At 58.7% G+C, this 24800-nt stretch overlaps 7 protein-coding genes across 7 annotated transcripts; all 7 read left to right on the forward strand.

The window, feature by feature from the left end:
* Window positions 1–622: 622 nt before the first annotated feature.
* Window positions 623–1612, forward strand: LINJ_32_3220 (putative chaperone protein DNAj; the record flags this gene model as incomplete). The annotated part of the gene is made up of 1 exon (XM_001467959.1): window positions 623–1612. The coding sequence occupies one exon, from the start codon at window positions 623–625 to the stop codon at window positions 1610–1612; it is 990 nt and encodes a 329-aa protein (XP_001467996.1).
* A 2741-nt stretch (window positions 1613–4353) lies between these two features.
* On the forward strand, window positions 4354–5280 carry LINJ_32_3230 (putative protein phosphatase 2A catalytic subunit; the record flags this gene model as incomplete). Its single annotated transcript, XM_001467960.1, has 1 exon — window positions 4354–5280. One exon carries the CDS (start codon window positions 4354–4356, stop codon window positions 5278–5280), a length of 927 nt encoding a protein of 308 aa, XP_001467997.1.
* Window positions 5281–8380: 3100 nt separating this feature from the next.
* On the forward strand, window positions 8381–10858 carry LINJ_32_3240 (conserved hypothetical protein; the record flags this gene model as incomplete). The annotated part of the gene is made up of 1 exon (XM_001467961.1): window positions 8381–10858. The coding sequence occupies one exon, from the start codon at window positions 8381–8383 to the stop codon at window positions 10856–10858; it is 2478 nt and encodes an 825-aa protein (XP_001467998.1).
* Window positions 10859–12710: 1852 nt separating this feature from the next.
* LINJ_32_3250 (conserved hypothetical protein) lies at window positions 12711–16013 on the forward strand (the record flags this gene model as incomplete). The annotated part of the gene is made up of 1 exon (XM_001467962.1): window positions 12711–16013. The coding sequence occupies one exon, from the start codon at window positions 12711–12713 to the stop codon at window positions 16011–16013; it is 3303 nt and encodes a 1100-aa protein (XP_001467999.1).
* Window positions 16014–17182: 1169 nt separating this feature from the next.
* On the forward strand, window positions 17183–17536 carry LINJ_32_3260 (conserved hypothetical protein; the record flags this gene model as incomplete). The annotated part of the gene is made up of 1 exon (XM_001467963.1): window positions 17183–17536. The coding sequence occupies one exon, from the start codon at window positions 17183–17185 to the stop codon at window positions 17534–17536; it is 354 nt and encodes a 117-aa protein (XP_001468000.1).
* Window positions 17537–19455: 1919 nt separating this feature from the next.
* LINJ_32_3270 (conserved hypothetical protein) lies at window positions 19456–20826 on the forward strand (the record flags this gene model as incomplete). Its single annotated transcript, XM_001467964.1, has 1 exon — window positions 19456–20826. One exon carries the CDS (start codon window positions 19456–19458, stop codon window positions 20824–20826), a length of 1371 nt encoding a protein of 456 aa, XP_001468001.1.
* Window positions 20827–22572: 1746 nt separating this feature from the next.
* LINJ_32_3280 (putative ATP-binding cassette protein subfamily B, member 3) lies at window positions 22573–24687 on the forward strand (the record flags this gene model as incomplete). Its single annotated transcript, XM_001467965.1, has 1 exon — window positions 22573–24687. One exon carries the CDS (start codon window positions 22573–22575, stop codon window positions 24685–24687), a length of 2115 nt encoding a protein of 704 aa, XP_001468002.1.
* Between the last annotated feature and the right edge of the window lie 113 nt (window positions 24688–24800).

A 24800-nucleotide genomic window follows, 5' to 3' on the forward strand; every position in this document is an offset into this window, starting at 1 on the left:
CCTCTCTTGCCTAGGTTTTCAGACCATCGGCTGCATCGCCACGGTCGGCTTTTTTCACGGAGCCGAGAAAGAAAGAGTTCAAGGCGGTAAAATACGCGTGTGTATCCCCAGTGCAGTAAGCACCAGCTATGGAAACTATAAGAACGCGAGGAGGGCTGAAAATTTCACGAGGGCTTGCCGTGATAGTCCTTTGTCATCAGAGAAGCGAATATGTCGGCTCAGCGTGCTACCGCTGACTACCGTCTCGAAGCGCGATACCCTCATACGAACGAAGGGCCTCTGCCTCATGTGCACCTCAGTTTCCATCTCCGCCTCTTTTTCCTTGTCGCCTTTCGTCTCTGCCACTGCCCCTCGCATGTTCAAACGACTGATCTTCAGCAGACGTGCGTTCGCACCTTTCGGGTCTCTTTCAGAGCACCGAAAGCCCCAAGGCGCACTCAGCTGCGCCCCCTCCCCTCCCCTTTTTTCTCGATCCACCCTATGCGACGCCGCTTTGCGGTCGACACACACTCAACCCCTTCGACGCGCATTTGCCATTTTACCTCACAGTGCTTCCGTAGTGGCTCGGCAGCACATCCTTTCTCTTTCTCATTCCTTGTTGCCCAAGAGGACAGCCCGTTAGATGAGCGACGACAGCGTTTATGCACTGAGAGGCACGTCTGCCCTTTATGAGGTCCTCGGTGTCTCGCGGAACGCCACGCAGCGCGAGATTCGCCAGGGCTACTATAGGCTTGCGGTGCTCTACCACCCCGACAAAAACCCAGAAGGGTCGGATGTCTTCAAAGAGGTTTGCTTTGCCCATGGAATTCTCTCTGACCCAGAGCAGCGTGCCTTGTACGACAGCGGCACGCTGCGTGCAGAGCTCGAGTCGAGGGCGCGTGCCTGCTGCCCTTCCATGGACCCAGGTGTGGAGCTGAGCCCAGAGGACCTGCGTGTTTTTGTGGACCGCGTGCGACAGACTCAGGAGGCCAATCGGCAGGTGCAGTCTACCTTTGAGCTGAGGCGCGAGGAGGAGATGAAGCGAAGGGCAGAGTTTGATGCCAAGAATCCGGCCTTTAAGTCGGAGTATGAGCAGGCGCGCCGCCGGCGACATCATGCCTGCGGAGGCTCCACTTCTGCAGCCCATGCACATGCTTCCGCCACTGTAGACCTATCAAAGACAGTACCACCCAAGGTGCGCACTTCCGCTGAGGTTCTGGCTGAGCTGCAGCGGGAGGAGGAAGAGCGCCTCTATGGAAATCCTGGAATCGGCCCTGCCAACTCAAGCAGCGGCAAAGTAGCGGTGAGCGACGGCCTCTCTACGAAGCATCACATGCTGTCGCACTATCGCGCCGCTCACAGCGAAGCTAGCGGAGCCGAAAGTCTTAGCAGCTTCTACAGCGGTGGCAGCGCCTCAGCCACCCTGCGACGCCGCCAACTGCAAACCACTAGCTTGCCATTTGTCAGGGCGCACTGCGAGAAGCCTCAATACAGCGAAACGATTAGTGCGACGGTGCAGGCGTATGCAAACTATGACTACCTCACTTTCGTTGAAGGAGGTAGTATGGATCACGGGGAACTGGAGGGGGCGATCATGGCCGATGCCTTGGGCAACTACGACCGACACCACTGATGCTCACCGCACCGCACCTTTTCTTTGAGGGAACAAGAAAGGACAGGCAGGACGTGGGTAAGAGGATCGATAAGCAGTTATTTTTGTTTTCCTCTCCTTTCTCTCAAACTGTGATGACGGGAGGGCGGCACCTCGGTGCGCGGCATCAAGGCCCAGCAGCACCCACTCGGTGGAGAGGCCTGGCAGTCCCCTTATACATGCCGGCGCCGAGCCACCCTTCATGGTGGCAGGGTCAGGCGCCTACGACGTAGGGGGGCCAGAGCGACTTATCGCTAATGATGTCGGCGGTGAGGTGCTGGATGGCGCTGCGTTGGGGAGAGATCCGCCACTGTGCGCACGCCTGTGCCGTCCGTATGCTGGGCGGAGTGTCAGCGTGACTCGAACGTGTCCCACCCGGCCCTCGCACTGCCTGCTGGTGTAGGGAAGCCTGAGCGACCTCGGGCGATGCATCGCGTGGCGGTCAGCATGGCTGGGGGCGACGGTGAGGCAGCCTGCGAGGCGGGGGCGGGAGGTGTTTGGGGCGCAGACGCTGCCCGCATGCCTGAGCTGGCGCATTGCTGCCACGCGTGTGCGCGGCTGCTTCGCGGCGTGCGATGGGTCTCTGACGGGGCGGGCGGGGCGGGGCTCAACGTGTGTGCTGTGGCGGCGTGGACACGGTGAGAGAAAGCTCTTTTTTTGAAGTATAAGTCTTTACTGCTACGCCGACGGCGCTCATTCTTACTGGGACGATGTACAGCGATTAAGCCTTTTCTTTGCGTTCGCGCTTCCTTTTTTCCCTGTAAATGCCGTCACACCGAGCTCTCCAGCGCTCGGACGCACAAAGGCACATCATATGTACGCTGCCGCCATGCACCTACTGTAAAAAATGCGCCTCAACATCGTAGTAAGAAAATGAAACAGCTGAGGAGTCGGGAGCGGCTGTAGAGGCGCGTACGCACGTTCTGAGGCAGGTCTCTCTGCGCTTGCTTAATCAAGTTCGACGATGTTCTTCTCTCTGCGGGTTGCGCAAACGGCTCCCTTTTCTCTCAGCTGCGTCCCAGGGGTGTTTTAGAGCGCTCTGCCCCTTCCCACCGCGATGCACATGTAAGGTATATTATTGCCATCGCGGTGGAACAGAGATCTTGGCCCACGAACAACTGCCACGTGTCAATGCAATTCCCACATGGGAGCAGTCGAATGAACAAAGGGAAAAACCTTCGGCCCCAAGGCCGCCCATGACTTTTACATGGGTTTTCGGTGTAGTGTTGTTTTGTGCAGTGTGCATGATAGCAAGAAAGCGTCGTCTTGCGCATGCTCACGCTTCGACTGCGCCGTCGCCGGTAATTGCAGCCGGCGAGCAACGGGCAGAGAAAGCTAAGCGAGAAGAAGACGAAATCAACTTGTTCATCGTTCTCGTTACGCACAGCGTATCTCAGGCATGCTCCTCCTCTATCCTCCTCCGTCATCCAGATTACTCGACACCTTTCCTTCATTCGATGCCCTTGCTCTCTACCTGCTGTTCTTGCGTGTTTTTCTTCCTTGATGGCGCCAGTTTCTGTCTCTCCTCTTGGACCGTCACCACCGCCACACATCTGTTTTTTTTTTCTTTGGTGTTCCCCCTCTCCTCTTTGTTTTTAGTGCGCAGAGAAAGGAGAGAAATACATCACACACAAACGCGAAAACAAGCGAAGCCATTTTTCGGCACACACACGCACACGCGCGCGCACACACACACAGACAAAGGGAAAGCAAGCAAGCAAAACGAAAGGAGAGCAGGAGTTTTGAGGTGAAACAAGAGCGACAGCCAAACGGAGAGGCAAAACACACACACACACACACACACAGCAAGCATCAGCGAGAGAGCTGAAGAGGGGAAACGAAGAGCAGAAACGGAGAATCTCGGAGTCGAAGGTGTTGCATCTTTTCCCCCTCCTCTCTACCATTTTCTGCCTTTTGGTTGCTTCGCTATCTTCTTTCTCTTTCATCCTCACTCTTACAGCTCTCTCTGATCGGGTATCCTTCGCACACCTTCGTGTCTATTCTCTTCTGCCTCTCTCGTCGTGATCCACTTCTGTTATCTCTCGTTTTCTTCGCTTTCTACTGCATTTTTCACTACCAAGTCTTCTTCTGCCGGATCTCGGCGAAGGCACTCGAAGAGCTTCCTCCCTTTTCTCTCTTTTCAAGCAGAGCGTACTGACGCAAAGAGCGAAACCTCAACCGAACGGTAATCCACCACCAGGCGTGAAGATAGAGGAGGTGTAGTGGGTCTTGGACTTTTTTCCTTTACTCCTCTCTCCCTGTTCTCTGCTTTCGCATTCCCCATTGGCTCTCACCAATCATCACCTCCCCCCCTCCCATCAGTCCCACCACCACAGCTCTTTCCCTCCTCTTTCGTCTCTACCTTTTTTTTTGGTTGTGCAGTTTGGGGTTTACTTCCCTCGTCCCTTGTGTGTGTGTGCTTTCTTTTGAGTGTTTTGTCTCGCTTCCTGTGAGTGACCAAGATCGGCGCACCTCCATCCTAGGGCTGCTGTGGCTCTTTGCTTTATACATTGGTATTCCCTGGCTCTCCCTGGTGGTGTTGTCATACACATCGGTCAGCCAGCCGCCGCACGTTTTTCGTTCTCCCCCCCCCTCACGCAAGTGGCTCTTCTCACGAACCCTTGCCTTGGGGCTCGCTCATCCGCGTTTCGCTTCCTCTGGCTTGCTGCAGGACAGAAGGACGCTTTATTTTCGGCCCTCTTCACCCGGTCTTCGCACGCGACATGTTAACAGAAATATTGGACATTGACGAGCACCTCGCCACCCTCAACCGGTGCGAGAACATCGGCGAGGCGGATGTGAAGCGGCTGTGCTTGAAGGCGAAGGAGATTTTCACGAGTGAGGAGAACGTGCACAAGATCCCGGCTCCGTGCACCATCGTGGGCGACATCCATGGCCAATTCTACGACCTCCTGGAGCTCTTCCGCGTCGGTGGTGAAATCCCGGACACAAACTACGTCTTCATGGGCGATTTCGTAGACCGAGGCTACCACAGCGTAGAGTCGTTCCTGTTACTACTTGTACTCAAGATCAAGTACTCTCGTCGCGTTGCGCTGGTTCGCGGAAATCACGAGTCGCGCCAAATTACACAGGTATACGGCTTCTACGATGAGTGCTTGCGCAAGTACGGCAGCATCAACGTGTGGCGCTACTGCACTGACGTGTTCGATCTCTTGCCCCTAGCGAGCGTCGTGGAAGGGAAGATCTTCTGCGTGCACGCTGGTCTGTCGCCATCGATACAGACGGTGGACCAGATGCGTTCCATCCGCCGTAACTGCGAGGTACCGCACGAGGGCGCCATGTGCGACTTGCTCTGGTCCGATCCGGAGGACATTGACGGCTGGGGCCTGTCGCCGCGCGGCGCCGGCTACCTGTTCGGCGGTGATGTCGTGTGCCAGTTCAACGAGACAAACAAGCTAGACCTCATCTGTCGCTCCCATCAGCTGGTGATGGAGGGATACAAGGCTATGTTCAATGACACGCTTGTGACGGTCTGGTCGGCGCCCAACTATTGTTACCGCTGTGGTAACGTTGCGTCTATTCTGGAGCTGGACGAGCACCTGAACAAGAACTTCAAGATTTTTGAGGCTGCGCCGGCAGAGGCGCGCGAGGCTGGTCAGCGGAACGAGGTACCAGCCTACTTCCTATAGTGCTTCCCACGTCTCGTTGCTACTCCCTCTCTCTCCCCTTCTTGTGATCGCCTCCATCTCATGTGAGGTTTTGCAGTCATTTCGGCCGCTGCTTCGCTTCCTGCTCTCTTTTTACTTCGCCCATCGATCGCCTCGCCGAAAGAGGAGAGTGTGTGATAGGGACGGGAAAGGAGGAGTGTGTGTGGGGATGGGGGTGGGGGAGCAAAGTGATGGAGAGGCATGTAGCCTATCGTGCCATGGGGGAGACGCAGACAGCACCGTGCCTGTCGCCTCTGCGTTCATGCAGCGGAAGAAAGACCCTGCCTCTCATCACGGATGGCACGCCACCCCTGATAGATGCGTGTGTGTGGGGGAGCGAGTGTGATGCGGTGCCTGTGTGTGTGTTTCACAACTTGTCGATCTCCTCCCGTTTTCCTCATTTTTTCGTTACCCTTTTTTGCGTTGCTCTTCTTTTTTTCCCAGTGCCTATTCGTGCATGACTTGGTTCTCTCTCTCTCTGTGGCGGAAGACGTGCCTGCGCGTTTCTCTATCTAACTGTCTGTGGCGGCGTGCCTCCTGAGATGTTTGTATCTGTGTGTGTATGCGAGTGTGTGCATAATGCGTGCATGCTGTTGTTTTCCCTTTTCGTTTTTGTGTGGAGGAGATGATGGCACGAAGAAAGAGGGAGCAGAGCCACAGCAGTGCCACCCAGGGTGGCGCGAGAGAGCAAAGCTGTCGGAGGGGGCTCGAGGTGAGGGCTGGGGCTGGGGGCAGGTCTCTAAAGCAAAGGCAAAGGAGTCGAGCTCACATGAATGTAGTAGGTCTTCTCCATCATACACCATCTCCCGCTCGACCTTGTGCCGCCTTCCTCTTTGCTGGTCTCCTCGCTTTCCGCGCCTGTGCGCGCCTCTGGGAACTCTCTCGTTTTCTCTGTCGTTCTCTCTTCTGCCACTGATTCTCCTCTGTGACTGCCGTGCTTCTGTCGTTGAGGCCTCCTGCGTCCGTACATGCTTGTGTGCCCCCATATGGTTTGCTGTGCGTTTGTGTGCATTTCTGAGCGAATATCACCTCTTCAGTGGGCACTGCCCCCTTCTACTGTTCGTTTTGTGTATATGTGTCCAGTGGGGCCAAAGAGGAGGGGGGGCGAAGAGAGGGGTGCAACGAGAGAAAGATGGAGAGAGCCTGCCATGACAGCGACGGACACACACGAATCTACAAGAAGCAGAACGAGGAAGGCTGATGCTACGGCTCGGAGAGTCTATCTCTACTCTCCTTTTACATCTACACCTCTTTACACTGATCTCCGCTGCTCAGCCCGCATGCATGCGTATGTTTCCGGCTTGTGCCCGAGGTGCCTCAAACCCTGCACTTTCTGCAGAGCATACCCCCGCTGCTTGTCAACAAAAAGGAAGGATGGGCGGCTGCTCGTGTGGGCTCTACCTCTTTCTTCTCTCGCTTCTCTTGTGTGCCCTTTTCTATCCCTGGCCATCAATCAATGTCCGTCAGCTTAATGACCAATGTACATTGGAATAACGAAAGAAAAAAAACAAATGTTACAAGCGGCGGCGGCAGAGGGGTAAAAGGGGGGAGGGAGGAGGGGGCGAAGGCACACTGTCGCAAAGGCATCATCCCAGGCACTGTTGCCGTCCTCAAGTGGGCGAAGGCTGTGCCTTGCGTTTCTCTTCCCTTGACCCTTTCTTTTTCCTCGCTGCATGGCTCTCAAGCCGTACAATATCCGCTGTGGCGTGAGTGACCATGGAAGCGTTTCGAAATGGATGACGACACTATGCCGCGTCTACGAGGCTCCGTTTTCTACTTGAAAGGTCGCGAAGATGGGGAGCTGCTGCTTGCCGTTGCCCGGCGCCCGCAACGGGCACGTTCCAAAATACACCGAACAGTTGTGCTTGCCTCGGCTTCTTTCACGGCGAAGCGCTGCATTTGCACCGTCAGTATTCCGTGTGGCCCACCGATCAACCCACTACACGGCATCCTCCGACGTGCAAAGCCAGCATCTCACGCTGATCATCTCGCTTTACGCCCGTTGCGCCCCCACTCTTCCTTTGTTTCCTTGTTTTGTCACATCCCTAGAGCTGCACACCGCACTTCGGTTCGTCAGAGGGTTTGCCCTTCACGCGTGGTGGTCACATGGGCACCTTAGATTAGAACGCACAGCTGCCAACTTCTTCTTTGCTGTCCCTGCACTGGCACAGAAGGGCGGTGCAACACAGCAACGTATACAAAGAGCTCATCCACATACAAGCCAGTCGCTCACGCGTTGGCCTACATGGACGTGCGCGCGGGTTATAAGATTGCTCTCTCTTCTTTTTTCGCTTACCTCTCTCTCTGTTGTGGTGCCTTGCCTTATCTGTTTCCCTTCTCGTCTGCCTTTTTCCCTTTTGGTTCTCGTTTCACAGAGTCCGGCATTGAGCCCCCTCCCCTCCCCGAACCTCCCCGACACACGCAAATAGGTAAACAGAAAAATTTGCAGCAGGTGAGAGGGGATCTGAAGATGTTCCATAGAAGCGACGACAGCTCTCTAGAGGCGTCTCCGGTGCACCCGACAGCGACAAGCGAAGCAGCGATAACTCAACCTCCCCCACTGGGGCCCAACCTGGTGCAAGAAGGTAGCACTACTTTCCCCATTCGCGATGACAACGCTGACAGCGGGCAAACCCCACTTCGCCGCGCCATCTCCGAAGAGGCTAGCGCGCCTTCACATGCGGCAGCCGGCATTTACAGCGACGGTGCTGAGTCACCCCCACCCAAGGCACCAACACGAGCACAGGCAGTAGAGGCCAGGCCTGTGGTGTCGTCCACTGAGGCCGCAGCACATGTCGACCCCTCAACGGCCGTCGCCACCGTTGTCGCGTCGGCTGTGATGGCTCCGGCGGTTGCGGGAAAGGAGGGAGCAGGCGCAGTTGTTCAGGGTAAGGTGCTTCACACCTCTGCAGAGCCCCGAGCCGCTAACGACCTCCCCATCACTCGCGGGCGAGTGGCGCTGGACGTGCATGAATCGGCGCCTCATGCCGCTGCGGCATCCGAGAGAACCGCAACCAAGAGGAACGGCGGGACCGGCGGTGGTGATCCGCAGCTGTCGGATTTGCAGGAGTATCTCCGTCAGATGCGTGAGCAGACGAAGGGTAGAAGCCTGATGGCTCGCTATGTGCTGCAAAACGCGGTTAGTGACGTGGTGCACAGCTCGTCGTCCTCGGTGACAGCGGCCAACGCAGACTCTCTGCACCCGCGCGGGATAATGAAGCTGGTGCAGGGCGTACCCCGACTTCGCTTCCGCAACCAGCAGGTGCACCGCCGCAAAATCATCCTGCTAGGCTACCAGGAGGTGGGCAAGACGTCATTGCGCAAGTGCTTTGAGTCTGAGCCGTTCTTCTTCAAGAGCCTGCCAGAGGTGCGCACGACCAGCGGCGTCGAGGTACAGGAGAAGTCCATGACGATCGATGGCGACTCCGTTCACATAATCCTCTCCGACTTCGCGGGGCAGGAGTCTTACCACTCGCACACGTATTTCCTAACGGAGCGCTCCATCTTTGTTCTGGTCTGGAAGCTCTCGGCCGTGGAGCAGGACTTCCAGAGCAGTGGTATCAACGTGCGCGAGGAGGAGCGGCTGCAGCGGTGGATTGCGGAGGTGTTCGCCAAGTACCCGCACGCCCGTATCGTGCTAGTGGCCACCCACCTCGATGAGCTTCGCGTTCAGGGGCAGCGGAGTGTCGAGATGATCCTCAACAAGGTCGAGGGAAAGCTCCGCTCGTTTATTGACGACCTGATCGCTGCATCTAACACGACGGCGACGCCGACGACGCTGGGGGCGCCGGCGCTGGCCTCTTCATCCACGGCAGCCGGAGGTGCTCCTTCATCCTCAAAGGGGCAGATCTCATCCCACCTCGCGCAGCCGCGTTACGCGCGCCGAGTCATTGTCGGCAACTTCGCCGTGTCGTGCAAGACGCGCCTCATCATCGCCGCTGGAAACGCGCTGCGGCACCTCTCTGGCGAGAAGATCAGCGCGTTGCTGAAGTATCTCGGGGCGTTGTTGAAGGAGGACTGCTTCGCAGACCGCGAGTACCCCGCGGCGGTGGTGCCCGGACGTCACGCCAAGCTGATAGAGAGCCTTGAGGATGTGAAGCGACGCCATCCGGTGAAGCTACTGATGCGCTTGAGCGAGTTTGTGCAGATGGCGGTGAACGTCGGCATCGAGTCGGAGGAGGAGCTGCTGCAGGTCGCGCGCCTCATGCACAGCTGGGACATGGTGTACCTTTTCAACCAGTACTCCATCGAGGCCAACCCCCTCATCGTTCTCTATCCTCGCTGGCTAAACCGCATGGCTGCCTCGCTCTTTTCCTATGCTCACCTCCTGCGCACCCCACTGCACATGCGCAGCATGATTGGCGGCCTCGAGTACCTGGTGAGCAATGCTGAGATGGCTGACATGTGCCTGATGCGGAAGGGCTACTTGCGATGGCCGCTGGCGCGTGTACTCTTCCACAAGCCCCTCTCTGACTTCCTGCGTCGCCCTCCGGACGACGCGGATGTAGCCATGTGCCTGGAGCTGCTCGAGGCGATGCAGCTCGTTTATCCAGTCGAGGTGGAGTCCGACGAATTCGAGGTGCTGGCGGAGGAGGTGCCTGTGGACCCTAGTGTTGGTCGCCCGGTTATCAAGTCGCAGAAGATCACCCGCTACTACGTCCCCTCGCTCGCACCACTCGAGACACCGCAGTCACTGAAGAAGCTGGCACCCGTCTTGTTTCACCGCGGGGTTCGGGTGCGGCTGGAGTTCAACCTCCTTCCTGACGAGCTCTGGTGGCGGTTTCAGTGCAAGCTGCACCGCTTCATCAAGTCAGTCACTGTCTACCAACCTGCGGTGGGTGGGATGGACGATGAGGACTTGTTGCTGAACGGCTTCCGGCTGCGGGAGGCGGACGAGGAACATAACCGATGGCGAGACTCACTGTGGCTCATGGGTCGTTGCTGCCGTGTGCTGGTGTATCGTGATGGAGCGAACGCGGTATCGGTGCTGTCTGCCGAGAACACGTCGCGTGGGTCGGAGGAGGTGCTGCAGGCGGTGGAGGACGCGTTGGTGGGGCTTCTTCAAGAGTACAAAGGCGTGCAGCGCCGCACGTTTGTGGCCTGCCCCAACCAGGACTGCGGAGGCTGGCTCGAGGCGGACGTCGTTGCATCCAGTGTCAGCATCACGTGCCCCACCTGCAAGCAGACGTTTGAGAGCAAGCAGATCGTTTCCTCTGGCATAGGGCCGCTCGGCGCGCCGCGCTTTTCGCAGACTCTCCTCGTCGAAGCTGGTGAGCTTCTCGCCTTCTGCCTTTCGCACCGGTCTTGCCTCCACATGTGCCGCTACCTGGGCATCCCATACAAGGGGCCCTCCCCAGCCCGCGAGGAGTCGGTGGAGGCTGAGGCAGACTCTGAGAGTGACAGCCGCCAGACAGACGCCCTGGGAACTCACGTCGAGTACTTGCACGCGCTGGACAAGGTGGTGCAGGCGGTGCTGTTCCGCTCGTGGATGCAGCGCACAGAGGAGCAGGAGCGCCGCCGTCGCATGCTGGAGGACGAGCCGACTCCAGCGTTTTTTTGAACACTGTCAACCCCCTTGCACAAGAGAGAAGACGCGGCTTATTGAGCAAACCCGCATATGGAGGCCAGCGTCACAACGAAGATATGGAAGTGGGAGTGTCGCACAGCCCTGTACGAGGAGCAGGTGGCAAGTGAGAATGCACCCCGCTCGTGCTCCGTGAGTGCGAGCCTTCCTACTCCGCACCCGACACCGTTTGCGAATTTCATGTTGGCAGTCGACGATCTTTCTTTTGTATGATGGCTGCGCTTTGGCTTGAAGACGGCTTGAGCGCACCATCTCTCTTTCACGTTTTGCAGAGTCATCTGTCCTTCTTTTGCCCGGCTCACCTGCGCGCGCATTGGAGTGCGGGTATGTGATGGAGGTGTGTATGTGGTGCATGTGTGTGTCTTCTCGAAAGGCAGCGGCACGATGTTTTCGTTTTCCTTTTTCTTCCTCCTTTTCTGCCTTGCATGCTGTTCTCTCTCCCTCTCTGTTTGCGTATCCGCCTCGCTTCCCCTCAGCAGCAAAAGAAGTGCGTAGGTGTGCGTGCTTCACTCAGAGTGACACACACACACACACACACCACACTGAAACCGGCCACATGCTTCCATATGAATCGAGCTGTACGCTGATTGGCCCACGTGGATGCACACGGATTCAATGCTCCTACAGTGGACGGACTCGAGTTGGCCTCGGCCGTGTGTATGGTGGATGCGAACGAGTTGGAGCGAACGACTCAGCTTTGTACGTGCGACTGCCTACTAGCCTATCATGACGACCTCTGCACTCCCCAGAGCCGTCTCCTCTCTCTTTACCTCACTCTTCGCGGCAGTGCTCGCCTCTCTGTCCACACACGCCCGTGCATCTTCGACCCCCTCGCCCCGCTCCCGTCCGCCCAACGCACCAAGCAATGGAGTATACGGTCTCTCTTTTGCTCATTGTCTTCTCGCTCCGCGATTGAAATGTGCCGAGCAGGTGTAATAGTCAACCCCCCTCTCCACACACACGCGCACGTGTATACCCTCCCTCCCTCCCTCTCACCCTCTTACTATTGGCGTAGTTCTGCGGGGAGTTTCCGATACATCTGTGCCGCTGTGCAGAGTCCTTTTACACTTGGTAACGTGTCTGATTAGCACACACACACACACACACACACACATACACACGCACACACACGCACATCACATTCAAGCACACATACACACACGCTCCGCAAGCTCATTTACAGTATTCGTAGATCGACGAATCCACTCATCTCACAAGTGTGTGTGCTCTTTGCCTTCACCGTTTCCGTTTTGTTACCCCCGAAACACCACTTACACCATCACGGCTACTCCCAACTCACAAACGAACCCCCCTCCCCGACACACGGAGCGGCACACACACACACACACACACACACACGTACGCACGTACACATACAGGCATCCGTTGTTTTGCGGTGTGCTGCCTTTTTCCATCCCTTTTTTCCCCTGCCCCACCCTGCTGACTGCGCGCCGAGACTTTTTTATCGCTCGTTCTTCGCATTCATTTGCTTGTGCCTCGTGTCCTTCTCTCTGCGCGCACTGCCCAGATCGTGAGCTTTTTGGGTGAGGATACGTGTGCTTCCTCTGCTGCTTCTGCTTGCTCCCCATCTCTTCCTCCGCTGCCGCTCGTTGCATCTTCCATTCGCACCCGACGGGGCTTCGACGAGATCCAGTTGTCTTCTCTTTGAGAAGTGGTTCGTACTCTCTCGTCTCTGAGCGGACCTCGGTGTGCGGCACTGCACGAGTGAAGAGCCGCTGCACTCGCCCGGTCTCTGTTTTCGTCCCTCTATCCTTTCCTGCCGCTTTTCCCTTTTCCGTTTGTGCGCGAAGTTCATGATCGGCGAGTCATGCGACAGCGCACGGTATCGCGGTCCCGCGCGCGCAGTCAGATCCGCATCTCTGCCGCAGAGGAGGATGATCTGCGGGTAGGCTTGCAAAGGTTTCTGGACAAGCTACGCCAGCACCAGCCTCTCTTCACCGAGGATGATGTGACGGCCATTTCCTTCCCCCCAGAGGGCAGCAGCAGCAGCAGCTGTGTCGGTGGCGGCTCACCTCACTCGTCCGCCTCCACGTCGCCGCGGCACTCGCCGTCTCGCGCCGACAACGAGGAGGCGACGCTGGATGGCACCTTCAAGGGCGGCGGCTCCTCTCCGTCGATGGCCAAGTGCAGAAAGGTTCCCGCCGCATCTCCCAGCACAACGGGTTCACCGACCTTCGCCTCTGCCAGCGTCATCGATCTAGACGTGCCGCTCTCTGCGCCTCTGTTCCTCACAGCCGTGAACATCTTCGAGGCAAAGTTACTCTCAAAGAGCAAGCGGGTGTCCACCGACGCGCTCAAACTTGTCCGACAAGCCTACGCCCTCGTGTGGAGAGATCCAGGCTACCTGGCGACGCTCATGAACGGAGATCCATGCTTGGCGGGCTCAAGCAGCACCGGCTCCTCCACAACACCACCAGATGGTTGGAGCCGTAGACCCAGCTCTGTGCCTCTAGCCAGCTCCCTTAGTAAGCCCCACTTGACGTGCCAAGCCCTGTTCTCCGCCTCCGCGCCCGCGCCGACACAGCGACCGGACAGGCGGCTGGCGCTGCAGCTGGACGAGTGCATTCGAACACTGCTCGTGTACGCGAATACGTCGGTGAATCTTTGCCAGAGTGTCTCCACCAACACGCGTACACTTCTACTGCTCGCCTTTGTTACCTGCGCCGCGCGGCGTCTGGAGGAGGAGGATGACGTGCCGTACGGTGACGGCCCCGGCTCAGTCGCGGACATCGTAGTCGGTAACCGAAACCTGCACGCCGAGATGAAAAAGCTGGAGAGCTTGTGGCGCAGTTGCGGCATCGAAGGACGCGTCGCAGACTACCTGCGCGAATGCTACCTGGTCGAGTTCCTGTTAGACGCTGCGCTGCCGCCGGCGGTGTGCTCGGCGCGCTACGACGGCCTGCAGATGGCTGTGCACGAGAAGAAGCAGCGTATCATTTCGGATGTTGTGGCGAGCCGCGCTGGCTTCGCGAGCATGATGCGAATGGCACCGCTGCGAGGCTTGTGCGGTCTGGCAAACATGTCCGCGTTTGGAAATTCGAAGTTGCGGGCGAGGTTACTGGACAAGATGGCGTCAGAGGGGGTCGTGGAGCGGCTGGCGGCGGAAATGGCTGCAGCGATGGAAGCCGTTCTCGCGCCCGACACCGCCACCACGACACCGGCACACAGCTCGACAAAGCGACCGCGCCAGAGCGCAGTGTACGGTGGCTCACCCGCGCACCAGCGATCCCGCGCCGGCGCGTCCAGATCGGCGAGCCGTCAAGGATCGCTCGATTCTGTCTCGCCTGCCGGCAAGGAGCGCCGCGCGATGACGATCGCGAGGGCTTCCACATCCTTGGAGCGACTGTTGGACAGCGACCCTACCCCGGTGGAGCGCATTGGTCAGTGTGTAGATATATTGATGCTGCTCACATGCCCGGATTTGCGGCCGCCGGACGGCGGAGAAGAGTCTCCGTCTCGTTCGTCGACTTCGTCTGCATCGGCGGTAGTGCGTTCCACCACGTGGGCCTCCCGTGACGCTGCGCTGCATGAGATATGCTTGTATCTCTTGGCTATCTGCTTCGTCTCAAAGACCCATGCGCGATACGCGGAGTTGTCGTCGTTGCAGCTCTACGCGGCGGATTGCATGCTGCAGTGCGCAGCATACAGCGGTGCCTTTTACGCCATGGTGGTGCACGCCATGGATGTGTTAATTGATATGATAGAGTCCATGTCCGCCGCTCCAGTCGCCAGCGTCCAAAGGACGCCGCTTTCGTCGGGAAGGGCGTCGTGCTCTCGCCTTGTGTCGCCTCAAAAGAATTGGAGAAAGGATGCCGAGGAGGGAGACCGGCTTGACAGCGAACGCGGCCGCCGCGTGCTGCAGCATCTCCTACCCGGAGATGAAGCCGGTCTGCTGCCGTTGCTAACAAATCTGCTGCAGTACACGATTCACGCCCAGGCAAATGCCAAGTCAATACGCCGATGGTTCGGCTTCCTAGCGGATCGGTTGCTGCCGGAGGTCTTCGAGGCCCCACAGCTCACGACTGGGCGGCGTAGCAGCGCTACATGGGGACTTCAGCAGCAACAGGAGCAGCGGCGGCGCTCGCAAGCGGACAGCCGAGCTTCCCGGCTGCCTGGAGCACTGGGGAACGGTTCACCGGCTGCCGCGGACGGCGCTTTTGATGCGCCGGTACTTGCTCGAGACCTGACGCGAGCGGAGGTTGTGGCGGCTGCCCCGTACTTCTGCTTTGCGCGGCGAGCTGTGGAGGAGACGAGCTGGCGCGATGGGACGGAGTTGCTCTTTGCCAAAGTGGTGCTCTTGGCCTTCCACGTCATTGTGACACAGGGGCACCGGTGCAATCTGCTGTTTGGGCAGGCGTGCGCCTGCTACGACGTCGTGGCCCCTGTGCTGCTTCTGCGGTCCTCGCAGAGCGACAACGGCGCCAGTCCCGGAAGCCGATCCCCGCGCAGCAGCCGGCGCTCGTCCCAAAGCAGCACGAGCGCCACGTATCGGCGCAGCACCCTCCTTATGCATCTAAGGGAGGATGAGAGGGCATCGATGCAGGCACCACTGCACTCCAACGAAGAGGCAAGCGAGGACGGCGGTGTGGCGGGGTCGGAGGAGAGAGAAACCAAGGGGGCAGACGAGGAGAAGGAGGTATTCATTGGCTCGACTATCAGGCGGCGCTCGCTGTCCACTCGCCAGCGTCAGCGCGGCAGCGCGGTGAAAGGGAGCGCTGCTTCGGCTGAGCGACATTTATTGGCGACAAAGGCTGGCGAGGACGATCAGGGTTTTTCTCCCTTCATACAGAGCCCCAGCCGCTCCCTCGTCTTCTACGAGGCTTGCTCACCAAGCGACACTGAGGCGAGCAGCGACAGTCCTCTGGACAGCAGAGGTAGCCGCCGGCGACGCAGCTCATCGAGTGACCGACGGAGTTCTGACGGCGGGAGAAGCCTCGGGGCTGCGTTAGACGAGGCAGCCTTCGCCGCACCCACCGCAAGCGCCACCTTGGCAGAGTCCCCGGAGGCGGTGACACACTCCTGGACTGGCCGCTTGTCGCTGCGCTCCTTGCTCTCCTCGATCGGCGGTCACAGCGAAGCGCCGCTGCTGGACAAGAAAAAGCGCGCATAGTAGAATTGTGAGTGCCGCAGCCGGGACGCGTACTTGTGTGCGTGCAGCGCCGTTTTTGTGTGTGGCTTCCTTTCTCCTTCCAGGGCAGTTCATCTGCTGCACACGAGCGCATGCATCGAATCTGGTCTTGACTCCTTCCCTGCCTCCGCCCATGCTCACTTGCTGTCTCTTCCTCTCCGTGGGACTAGCGCGGCGCCTCCCTCTTTTTCACGTGTGTGGGGGGGGGGAGGAGGAGGAGGCGTGTGCGGGACGCACCTTCGTTTCTCTCTCACATAAATTTGTTCTTTTACCTCCGTTTTCGTACTTGCTCTCACACATTACTCTGACGTCAGCCAAGCTTCTGCTTGCAGTTTGTGTGCGGGTGGTGGTGGGAAGAAGGCTTAGATACGGGTCTCCACGGGGGGCACATGCGAACACAAGCTCGTGACTTGTGCAAGGAAGAGAGCACCGCTGAAGCACAGAGCTCTAGGCGAAACATGTGGGCTGATGCATGTTCCTTGTAGAAAACGTGAGGGATGATACGGCTTCTTCCTTTTTTTTTTTCGCTTTCATAGCTGCTAGTCAGCTCTGTTGAGAGGGCGAAACAGTGAGACGATCCGCGCCCGGTCATCTAAGCACGGTGACGCAGGGCTGTTTGTCTTCCTTTCTCTGACGTTTCCACTCGACCATCTGCTCCTTTTCTTCTTTCCTGATTCTTGCCTTCTCTAGCCCTTCACATTGATTTGCGCGTTTCACGCCAGAAAGTGCGTCGATTCGCTTGTCTGGAGAACGAGTTGCCCCGACGCCCTTCTCCCTCAAGCCGCTTCGCTCTGCTGCCGTCACGCCTCTTTCTCTTCTTTCCACATCACAGAGAGGCTATATTCATTTTGTTTGGGTTTCTACAGTTCGCTTGACGGCTGCGAGGGCAGTGCGGTTGCTGGTGCTGCTGAGGTTCTCTGGGGGGGAGAGAGAGAGGGGGGGAGGACCGCTCTTATCACACTGCGCATCTCTTTCACGCACACAGCATCAAAGTTCTCTCTCGTTTCCCCTTCGCTTTTTTTTTCCATGCCCCCTTTCACACTTCTCTCTGCCACGCTCTCGCTGCATCACAGGCGATACACTAGCACACGTACACACACACACAAACACACACACACACAACAGCATCTTTGGAACCACATCGCCAGAACATGATCTACGTCCCCTTCGCAGTCGGCGCGGGCGCGTTCTCTGTCCTGAATGCCTGCGGCTCGATTGCATGCTGGTACGGCAGCCGACGTCGGGTCATGCTTTTAACCGGCGCTATCAACACATGCATCGGCGGCGCGGCTGTCGTTATGTATCCGTACGACGCAAAGCTGTCCAACGTATATATGTGCGCCGCAGCCACGTCGGCGTCCGCGCAGTACCTCCTCCACGCAATGCGGACCCCTCAGCTACTTGCGCCGTCAATGATGAACTTTCTGTACGCGCTCTGGTCGGTGGGACTTCTCGTGTACGCGTGCCAGCGTGCGCGTTGGGTGTACGCGCTGCGGTACGACTGAAGCACTCACCGCCAAAAGTGCTCCTCCTCGGCTCCTCTCGTCAGGCTGTGGAGCCTGTATGTGCCACGGGCACCGCGTGAAGAGGAAGCGTCCACCGGCTCACATCGAGGGCGAAAAGAGAGACTCCCCTGCACCGCTCTCACTTCCTCGCCGTCTACTGACCACAGACACCGACCTGGCCATTCGCGCTGTATAAACCCTATCGCACACATACGCAGAGTCCCTTTCTCATTGTCCCTGCTATTCACAGCAGCAACAGCAAAACGCAGAGGCAAGACAGGGAGGGGGTGCATCGATGGGAAAAGCGATAACACGAGACGAGGCTCGCTCTCGTGAGGTGGTCCATCCGCACGCAGACACGCACGTATACCTTCAATTCTTGTGTGAATCTCCCCCTGCTTATACCTATCGCTCAACGTCCTCTCTCTCGTTCTCCTTTCCACTCCTCTACTCCATTCCCTTCCCTTCGTCTCCGCATCCTCCTCTCTCTATTAAACACACACACACACACACACGAACGTATTTTTCCCCTGTGTGCTTGCTACGTCTCGTCTCGCGCTTGTTCGTCTCTTGCGTAGAAAAGGGAGGCTGCGCCATGCAAAGCGTGTACGCACGCGCGCGCACACACAGGCATACACAACGCGAAGAGAAAATAAACACAAGCGAGCTCAACGATTCCTTCAGCTAAACATCACTATACGCATCTCGTGTTCTTCACATGAGGTGAGGAGGGGCGCGCCGAAGTGTTGCACCACATATCGCCTTTTTCTTTCGCTCGCCCTTTCTCCCTCTCAAAAAGTAGAGAGGAGCTCGTGAAGAAGCGAGAGGCCTCCGCTTCCTTCGGTGCCACAGGTTTTTATTCTCTCCTCGTCCCCCCCCTGCACCCAACAACACGGAGGCAACGCGCGCACGGCACTCCTCCCCGTCACCTACCACATACATACGCACAGGATCTTTTCCTTTCTGTCGGCTGCGCCCCTTTCCATTAAAAGCGCGTTTCCATAGAAATTTTTTTTTTGTGCATGAAGCAAGCACCATCTCCCCCAACAAAAGTGAGTAGTCGCGTATCATAGACACGCTCCGGGCTGCCTGCCGTGGCAGCACTTCGGCCCAGACACTCGCCATTGGGCTGTGTCTGCAACAGATTTCTCCACCGTCTTTCGCATATCACTCTCTCTCCTTGTCTTTCTAACCTCTACGCACACACACGCTGTCCGAGACGGTGTACGCGAGCGGCAGTGGCTTCCCGTCAGCTGAGCAGCGGCTCAGATACGGCATTTACTTGAAGGCAAGCGTAACACTTCAAAGAGAGAAGGGAGGCCAGCACTGGCTGCATGCCGCCGAAAGCAAGCAGTGGACGCCCCCGACCACTGCCACCGTCACTGTCGTCGTCTCTGTCTGCGTCTATAGCGGCGGACGCACCACGCCCGCGAGAGCCCTTCTCCATCGCGAGTTTCTTCGACGCTGCCAGCGCCCATCGCAGCAGTGGCGGTGATGGCTACCGCGTCGACTCTTTCTCGGATGCACCACCGACGCCGCTCTCTGGCTTCCCGCGTGCGAGTCATTCCCCTCCCGCTAGCGGGCACCGCACTGCTGCGACTCGCCAGGTGCAGCACCTCGAACAGCCACAGCGGCAACAGCAGCACTGGTCTTCCTCTACACCGGGGCAGTTGAGCTCTTCTCCCCAAAGCGGCGATGGCGAACACTATGAGCAGCAGCAGCAGCACAGCACCACGACCAGAGATGTCTCCAGCACGCTGCAAGAGGTGCGAAGACGTATCATCAGCGACCTCGACGCGTCGCGAGAGGGAAGTCGCGAGTCATCAGGGAAGCTGCACGTTCATCGACAGCGCGCGCTGCGTGTGGCGTTCGGGGAGGATGGGGCATCGCGTCGGCGAGGGTCCCGTGCGTCTTGCGTGATGACGAGTGAGGGGGGCGCATCACCGACGGATGCCAGGCGATCTAAGTCGCAGCACACGCCTAACGCGGAGAATGATGAGGACGACGAGCTCATGGTTGCCTCCGTAGAGTTTTCGCTGCTGTGCCCCTACTCTCGCCTCCCTATGCGTTATCCCGTGCGCAGCAATGAGTGCAACCACCTGCAGTGCTGCGACTTGGACTCGTGGATTGTGATGCTGAACAAGTGTCGCTCCATGCGTGATCCGGTCGGGCCGTGCCCGGTGTGCGAGCGCCGCGTCACCTCCTCCTCGCTACAGGTGGACCTTTGGATGAAGCATGTCATTGATCAGATGCCAGCGGGCACACATATGGTGGCGTTGGAGCCGGACGGCGCCTTCCGCAGTGGTGACACCACTCGAGAGCGGCGCAAAGAGCAGATGATTATGGAGGTGGTGGACGCGACACAAGACGACTACGAGAACTACTTTGGGGATGTGGTGGACGGCGACGATGACGTTGTGGTGCAGAGGCATCCTGTCACCACGTCTGATGCTTTAACCGGCACATCCGCCGCGCTTTTCCCGGTCGGCTCGCGTCGCCCTCGCATGGAATCGCCTGCGGCCCCCGAAGCGAGATCTGGTGTGCCGAGCGCCGGCGGGGACCACCGAGCCGGCTCACCCCCACTGGCGCAGGTCAAAACAGAGAAGGCCGCCATACTGGCCGCTGAGGCCGAGGCAGCAGCGGGGACGTCGCCTTCTGTCCCCACTTCTCAAGAGGATGGGGGTGTCGTTGTCGTGCACTTTGTTGAGGGCCGACACGACGGGTTGCAGGCGCTGCCTAGTCAAATCCGGCTGTGGGCGCTACACTGCACCCGATGCGGGGCGCCGCGGGTGAAGGCGGAAGATGGCTTGGTGCAAGGCTGTCAGCGATGCGGGCACGACGCAAAGGGCGACTGGAACTTTGTCCGCCGCTTCGAGGCGTCGTCTAGTGTGTCGATGGAGCTGGTTCCGGATGGCACGCTGGTGCTGCAAGGCGTCGACATCCTTGCGCCGTACCTATATCGCGCCGGCTTCTACCGCAGCCTGTTCGAAGTGATGGAGTACGCCTCCGTGGCGGAGCGGCAGCAGCAGCAGTATCGACCGCCAGCGGATGTGTGGACTTCGTCGTTTCCGCTGAACCGCTTCGAGATCGATTTCCTCGAGGCCTGCTGTGCGCGCATCGCGCAGGGCGAGACGCTCGACTCCATTGAGTCGATGATTGTGCCGAGCCTGTTTCGCATTCCTCGTCGGCGCCGACCAGGCGGCAGTGGCCAGACATCCTTCACACAGATGGGCCACGGCAGCGGCCGACACGGCGGGCTGGGCTTGGCGACCGCGTCGCAGGCTCACTGAAGTGCCTCACTCACCCAACCGGAGGGCTCGCGCTTGACGTCGCAAGCGCTGGGCGATGGCGGGCTTAATCGATGCGTGCCACACGTAACGCGGTCTCTTTTTCCTTTTCGACAACCTCTCTTTACGTCGATGACGTGCGCAGGCGGAAGCGCTCTGCTTTGTGGCTCTGACATCGTTTGCCTTGCTTTGGCGTGGCCTTATCCACCTGTCTCTGTCTCTCCCTCACCGATTCGTTTCGCCTCCGTCGGCTTGGCAGCATCTACGCGACCGGCACTCGAACTCGATACTTAATACGTCGACGCCCCGCGGTGAGGGCATCTCGCAGAGAGGCGCCATTCCTTACTCCGTAGACATCGGCACTCTTGACCCCCCTCCTCCGTTGCCCGCTTTCTGTACGTTGTCTGTTTCTCCGTTCCGCGTGGCGTCTCTGCAAAGGCGAAAAAAAAAGAGATACGATAAAGCTGCAGCGCACCGGGGCTTCGATGCCGCACGTGCGACTCTCCTGCAGGCTCTTCAAGTGGTGCACACCTGTGCCATGATCAGCCGCGCAGACAGAGATGCTCACCTGGTTATCCTTCCTTCGCTCCCTCACACCCTCTTCGCCTCCTCTTTTCCATCTCCCTGCTCGTTGGTTTCTCTCTTTTCATTCTCGTGCACGTGGATCTGGCGGCACGTACGCCCAATCACCTCTGTCTCGTGAACACTCCCTCTCCCTCCTCTTACTGACCTCCAACATGCCCTTCCATCCCATCCCACACCCCCCGGTTGGCTTGATCTAATTTTTGCGCGCGCGCACACACACACGTACACACCTACCGCTGCGGTTGGCGTCCAGTACGCAAAGAAAAACGGTTTCACTCACGTATACGCGTCCCACTTCCCTGTGCAGGAAACTGCACCGGCGTGTCGCAGTGGCGTTGCAAGGGGCATGCGCTCCTTTCATCGTCTCTCTCCTTCTCGCTCGCTCACTCACTGGCCTTCTCGGGCTCTCTGCACATCTCTGCCGCGCAGGAGCGGAGAGCAGAGGGACTTGGACCGACGTTGAGCGGTGCTTCTCTTCTCCCGCCGGCATTGCCGTGCTATTTGTGGATCCACTGGCTGCCCAGCGCACCTCTTTCTGCCAGTCCGCTTCCTAGCTCCTTCTCTCTGTGTTACTACTTCCGTAATTCGACGTTTGATTGCACCATGCTGCGGCGAGGGACTCCGCTGCTACGCGGCGCTGGCCTTTACGAGGGTGCTGTCGCACGAGCAACCACAGTGTACGGGCCTTTCGCGGCTGCTGCGCTGCGCAGCCGTCGGGGAGTGCTTGCGAAGCGGCAAGTGCTCGGCACGCATCCGTCGCTCAAGCCGTCGGTGCTGCCGGGCTATAGCGCTTGGTCGACGCAAGCACGCACGCTTGTGTGTATATCCTGGCTGCTGCGCACTCCAAGCTCCACCCCTCCCTCAGAGGACCAGAAAAAGAAGAAGTTTCAGAAGCGCTCGTGTGGCGCCACCTGTGTAGATAATTTACAAAAAGCGACAGTACTGCCAAGTGACGCGTCAGCTGCGCAAACGGGTGGCGATGGCGCCGGCGCTGCCAGCAGTGAGGGAGAGGTTGCCGCACAGAACGGCAGCGGCAACAAGAGCGAGACAGCTGGAGGGGAACGGAACAAGGAGAAGGGCAGCAGCAGCAGCAGCGGTGGTGGCTCCGCTGGCACTTTTGCTCGCCTCTCCGAAGACGAAGTGGAGGTGACTCATCGCCTGGGCATGGGCGAGCGGGTGGCGGCGGCAGGCCAGGAGGCCCAGAGGAGCCCACATCGCCCGCTGCCACCAGCGGATCAGCCTGCCTCGCCAGGAGATGACATGCCATTCAACGCGGCGCAGAAGACGAGCGCAGGGGACGCCACGACAGAACCGGAGATATCAGCCAAGAAGGAAAAGCCTACGGCGAGCATCACCACACCACCTCGCCTGGACGGGATTCAAATCTCGGAGAACGCGTCTGACATCCCCGTCGGCCGCGTTCTGTGGAAGATGTGGACCTACCTCTGGCCACACGGCGAGCCAAAGATCAAGATGCTCGTGGCCAGCAGTGTGTTGTGTGTGCTGGTGGCCAAGGTGCTGAGGGTGGCGGTTCCTTTCTGGTTCAAGACGATCGTGGACCTACTGGCCCCCACCACGGCAACAGCGGAGGCTGTGACGGTGGCCGGCCCGCTCACGGTAGGCGTGTTCGGGTGTGTTGTGGCGTACGGCATCTGCCGCATCACGACCTTCGTCTCCGAGGAGCTCAAGACGGTGCTATTCGCCCCGGTCGGCGGGCACGCCTCCACGAAGTTGTCGATGGAGATGTTCAACAAGCTGCACCAGCTCGACCTCGACTATCACCTCAGCCGCGAGACCGGCGTCCTGAGCAAAGACCTCGACCGCGGTAGCCGCGCGTTCTGGTCCTTGGCGTACGTGCTGCTCTTCATGATTGCTCCGACAATCTTCGAGATGGGGCTTGTATGCTATGCCCTCAACAGCCAGGCTGGCCCGCAGTTCATCGGCATTGCACTCATCGCGGTCTTCTCCTACGTGGCGTGGACCTTTTTGGTGACGAACTGGCGCTCGAAGTTTCGCACGCGCTACAACGCCCTTGAGAGCCGTGTCGGCGGGCTTATCGTGGACTCGCTGCTCAACTACGAGACGATCAAGTACTTTGGCTCAGAGAAGTACGAGTCCGAGCGCATTCGCAAGGAAACGGAGAACATGAACAAGAAGCTTGTGATTCTTGATCAGACGATGGCGCTGCTGAACTTTGGGCAGCAGCTCATTTTCGTGGTGGCCAGTGTGCTGAGTCTGTACCTCGCCACGTGCGGTGTGCTGACGGGGGCGATGACGGTTGGCGACTTGGTGCTGGTGGACGCGCTCCTGATGCAGCTCTATATGCCGCTGAGCTACCTCGGCATGATTTACCGCGAGGTCCAGTCCAGCACGCAGAACATGCAGGCAATGATAGCCTTGCTAGACCAAAAGTCGAACGTGAAAGACAAGGCGGACGCGGAGACATACAAGTATATCGACGGCACCATCGAGCTGCACGACGTCACCTTTGAGTACAAGAAAGAGCTCAACCGCCTCGTCCTGCGCAACCTCAGTCTCAAGATTCCAGGAGGTAAGACAGTGGCCTTTGTCGGCCCTTCGGGGAGCGGCAAGAGCACCATCTTCCGCCTCCTCTTCCGCTTCTACGACCCCACTTCTGGGCAAGTGCTGCTGGACGGGCAGCCCCTCGACAAACTGCGCATGGAGAGCGTACGCAAGTGCATCGGGGTCATCCCACAAGATACGGTGCTCTTCAACGAGTCAGTTCGGTACAACATCCGCTATGGCCGCATGGACGCGACGGATGCCGAGGTGGAGGCCGCAGCGAGGGCTGCAAGCCTGCACGACACCATAGCGCGCATGAGCGAAGGCTACGACACATCTGTCGGTGAGCGGGGCCTCAGGCTGAGCGGCGGCGAGAAGCAGCGCATTTCCATTGCGCGCGTTCTGCTGAGGGACCCTCCTATCCTACTAGCCGACGAGGCCACCTCCGCACTCGACAGCATGACCGAGCTGAACGTGATGGAGACACTCAAGAACGCTACTGAGCGGACGCGGCGACGCACAATTGTCCTCGTCGCACACCGCCTCACGACCGTGAAGGAAGCCGACATTATCTTTGTGCTCGACGGCAAAGGTGGCCTTGCAGAGCAAGGCACCCATGCGGAGCTGCTGGACAAGGGCGGCTTGTACGCTGCTATGTGGCATCAGCAGCTGAACGAACAGTATCAGGCTACCGGCGGTGCCGCACCCGAAGACGCGCACGCGACGGATGCGAAGCCCACTGCCACAAACGGCTGAGCGGGGTGCGGGGTCTCTCGCTGCAGTGAGGCGCGCCTCACCCGCTTACCCATACAGTACTCTTTTCGGTATCGTTGTTGGCTGAGTGCGAGGAAGTGTGGGTGGTGGTGGTG

This window comes from Leishmania infantum, chromosome 32 (assembly GCF_000002875.2).
Source record: "Leishmania infantum JPCM5 genome chromosome 32".
Taxonomy (NCBI): domain Eukaryota; phylum Euglenozoa; class Kinetoplastea; order Trypanosomatida; family Trypanosomatidae; genus Leishmania; species Leishmania infantum.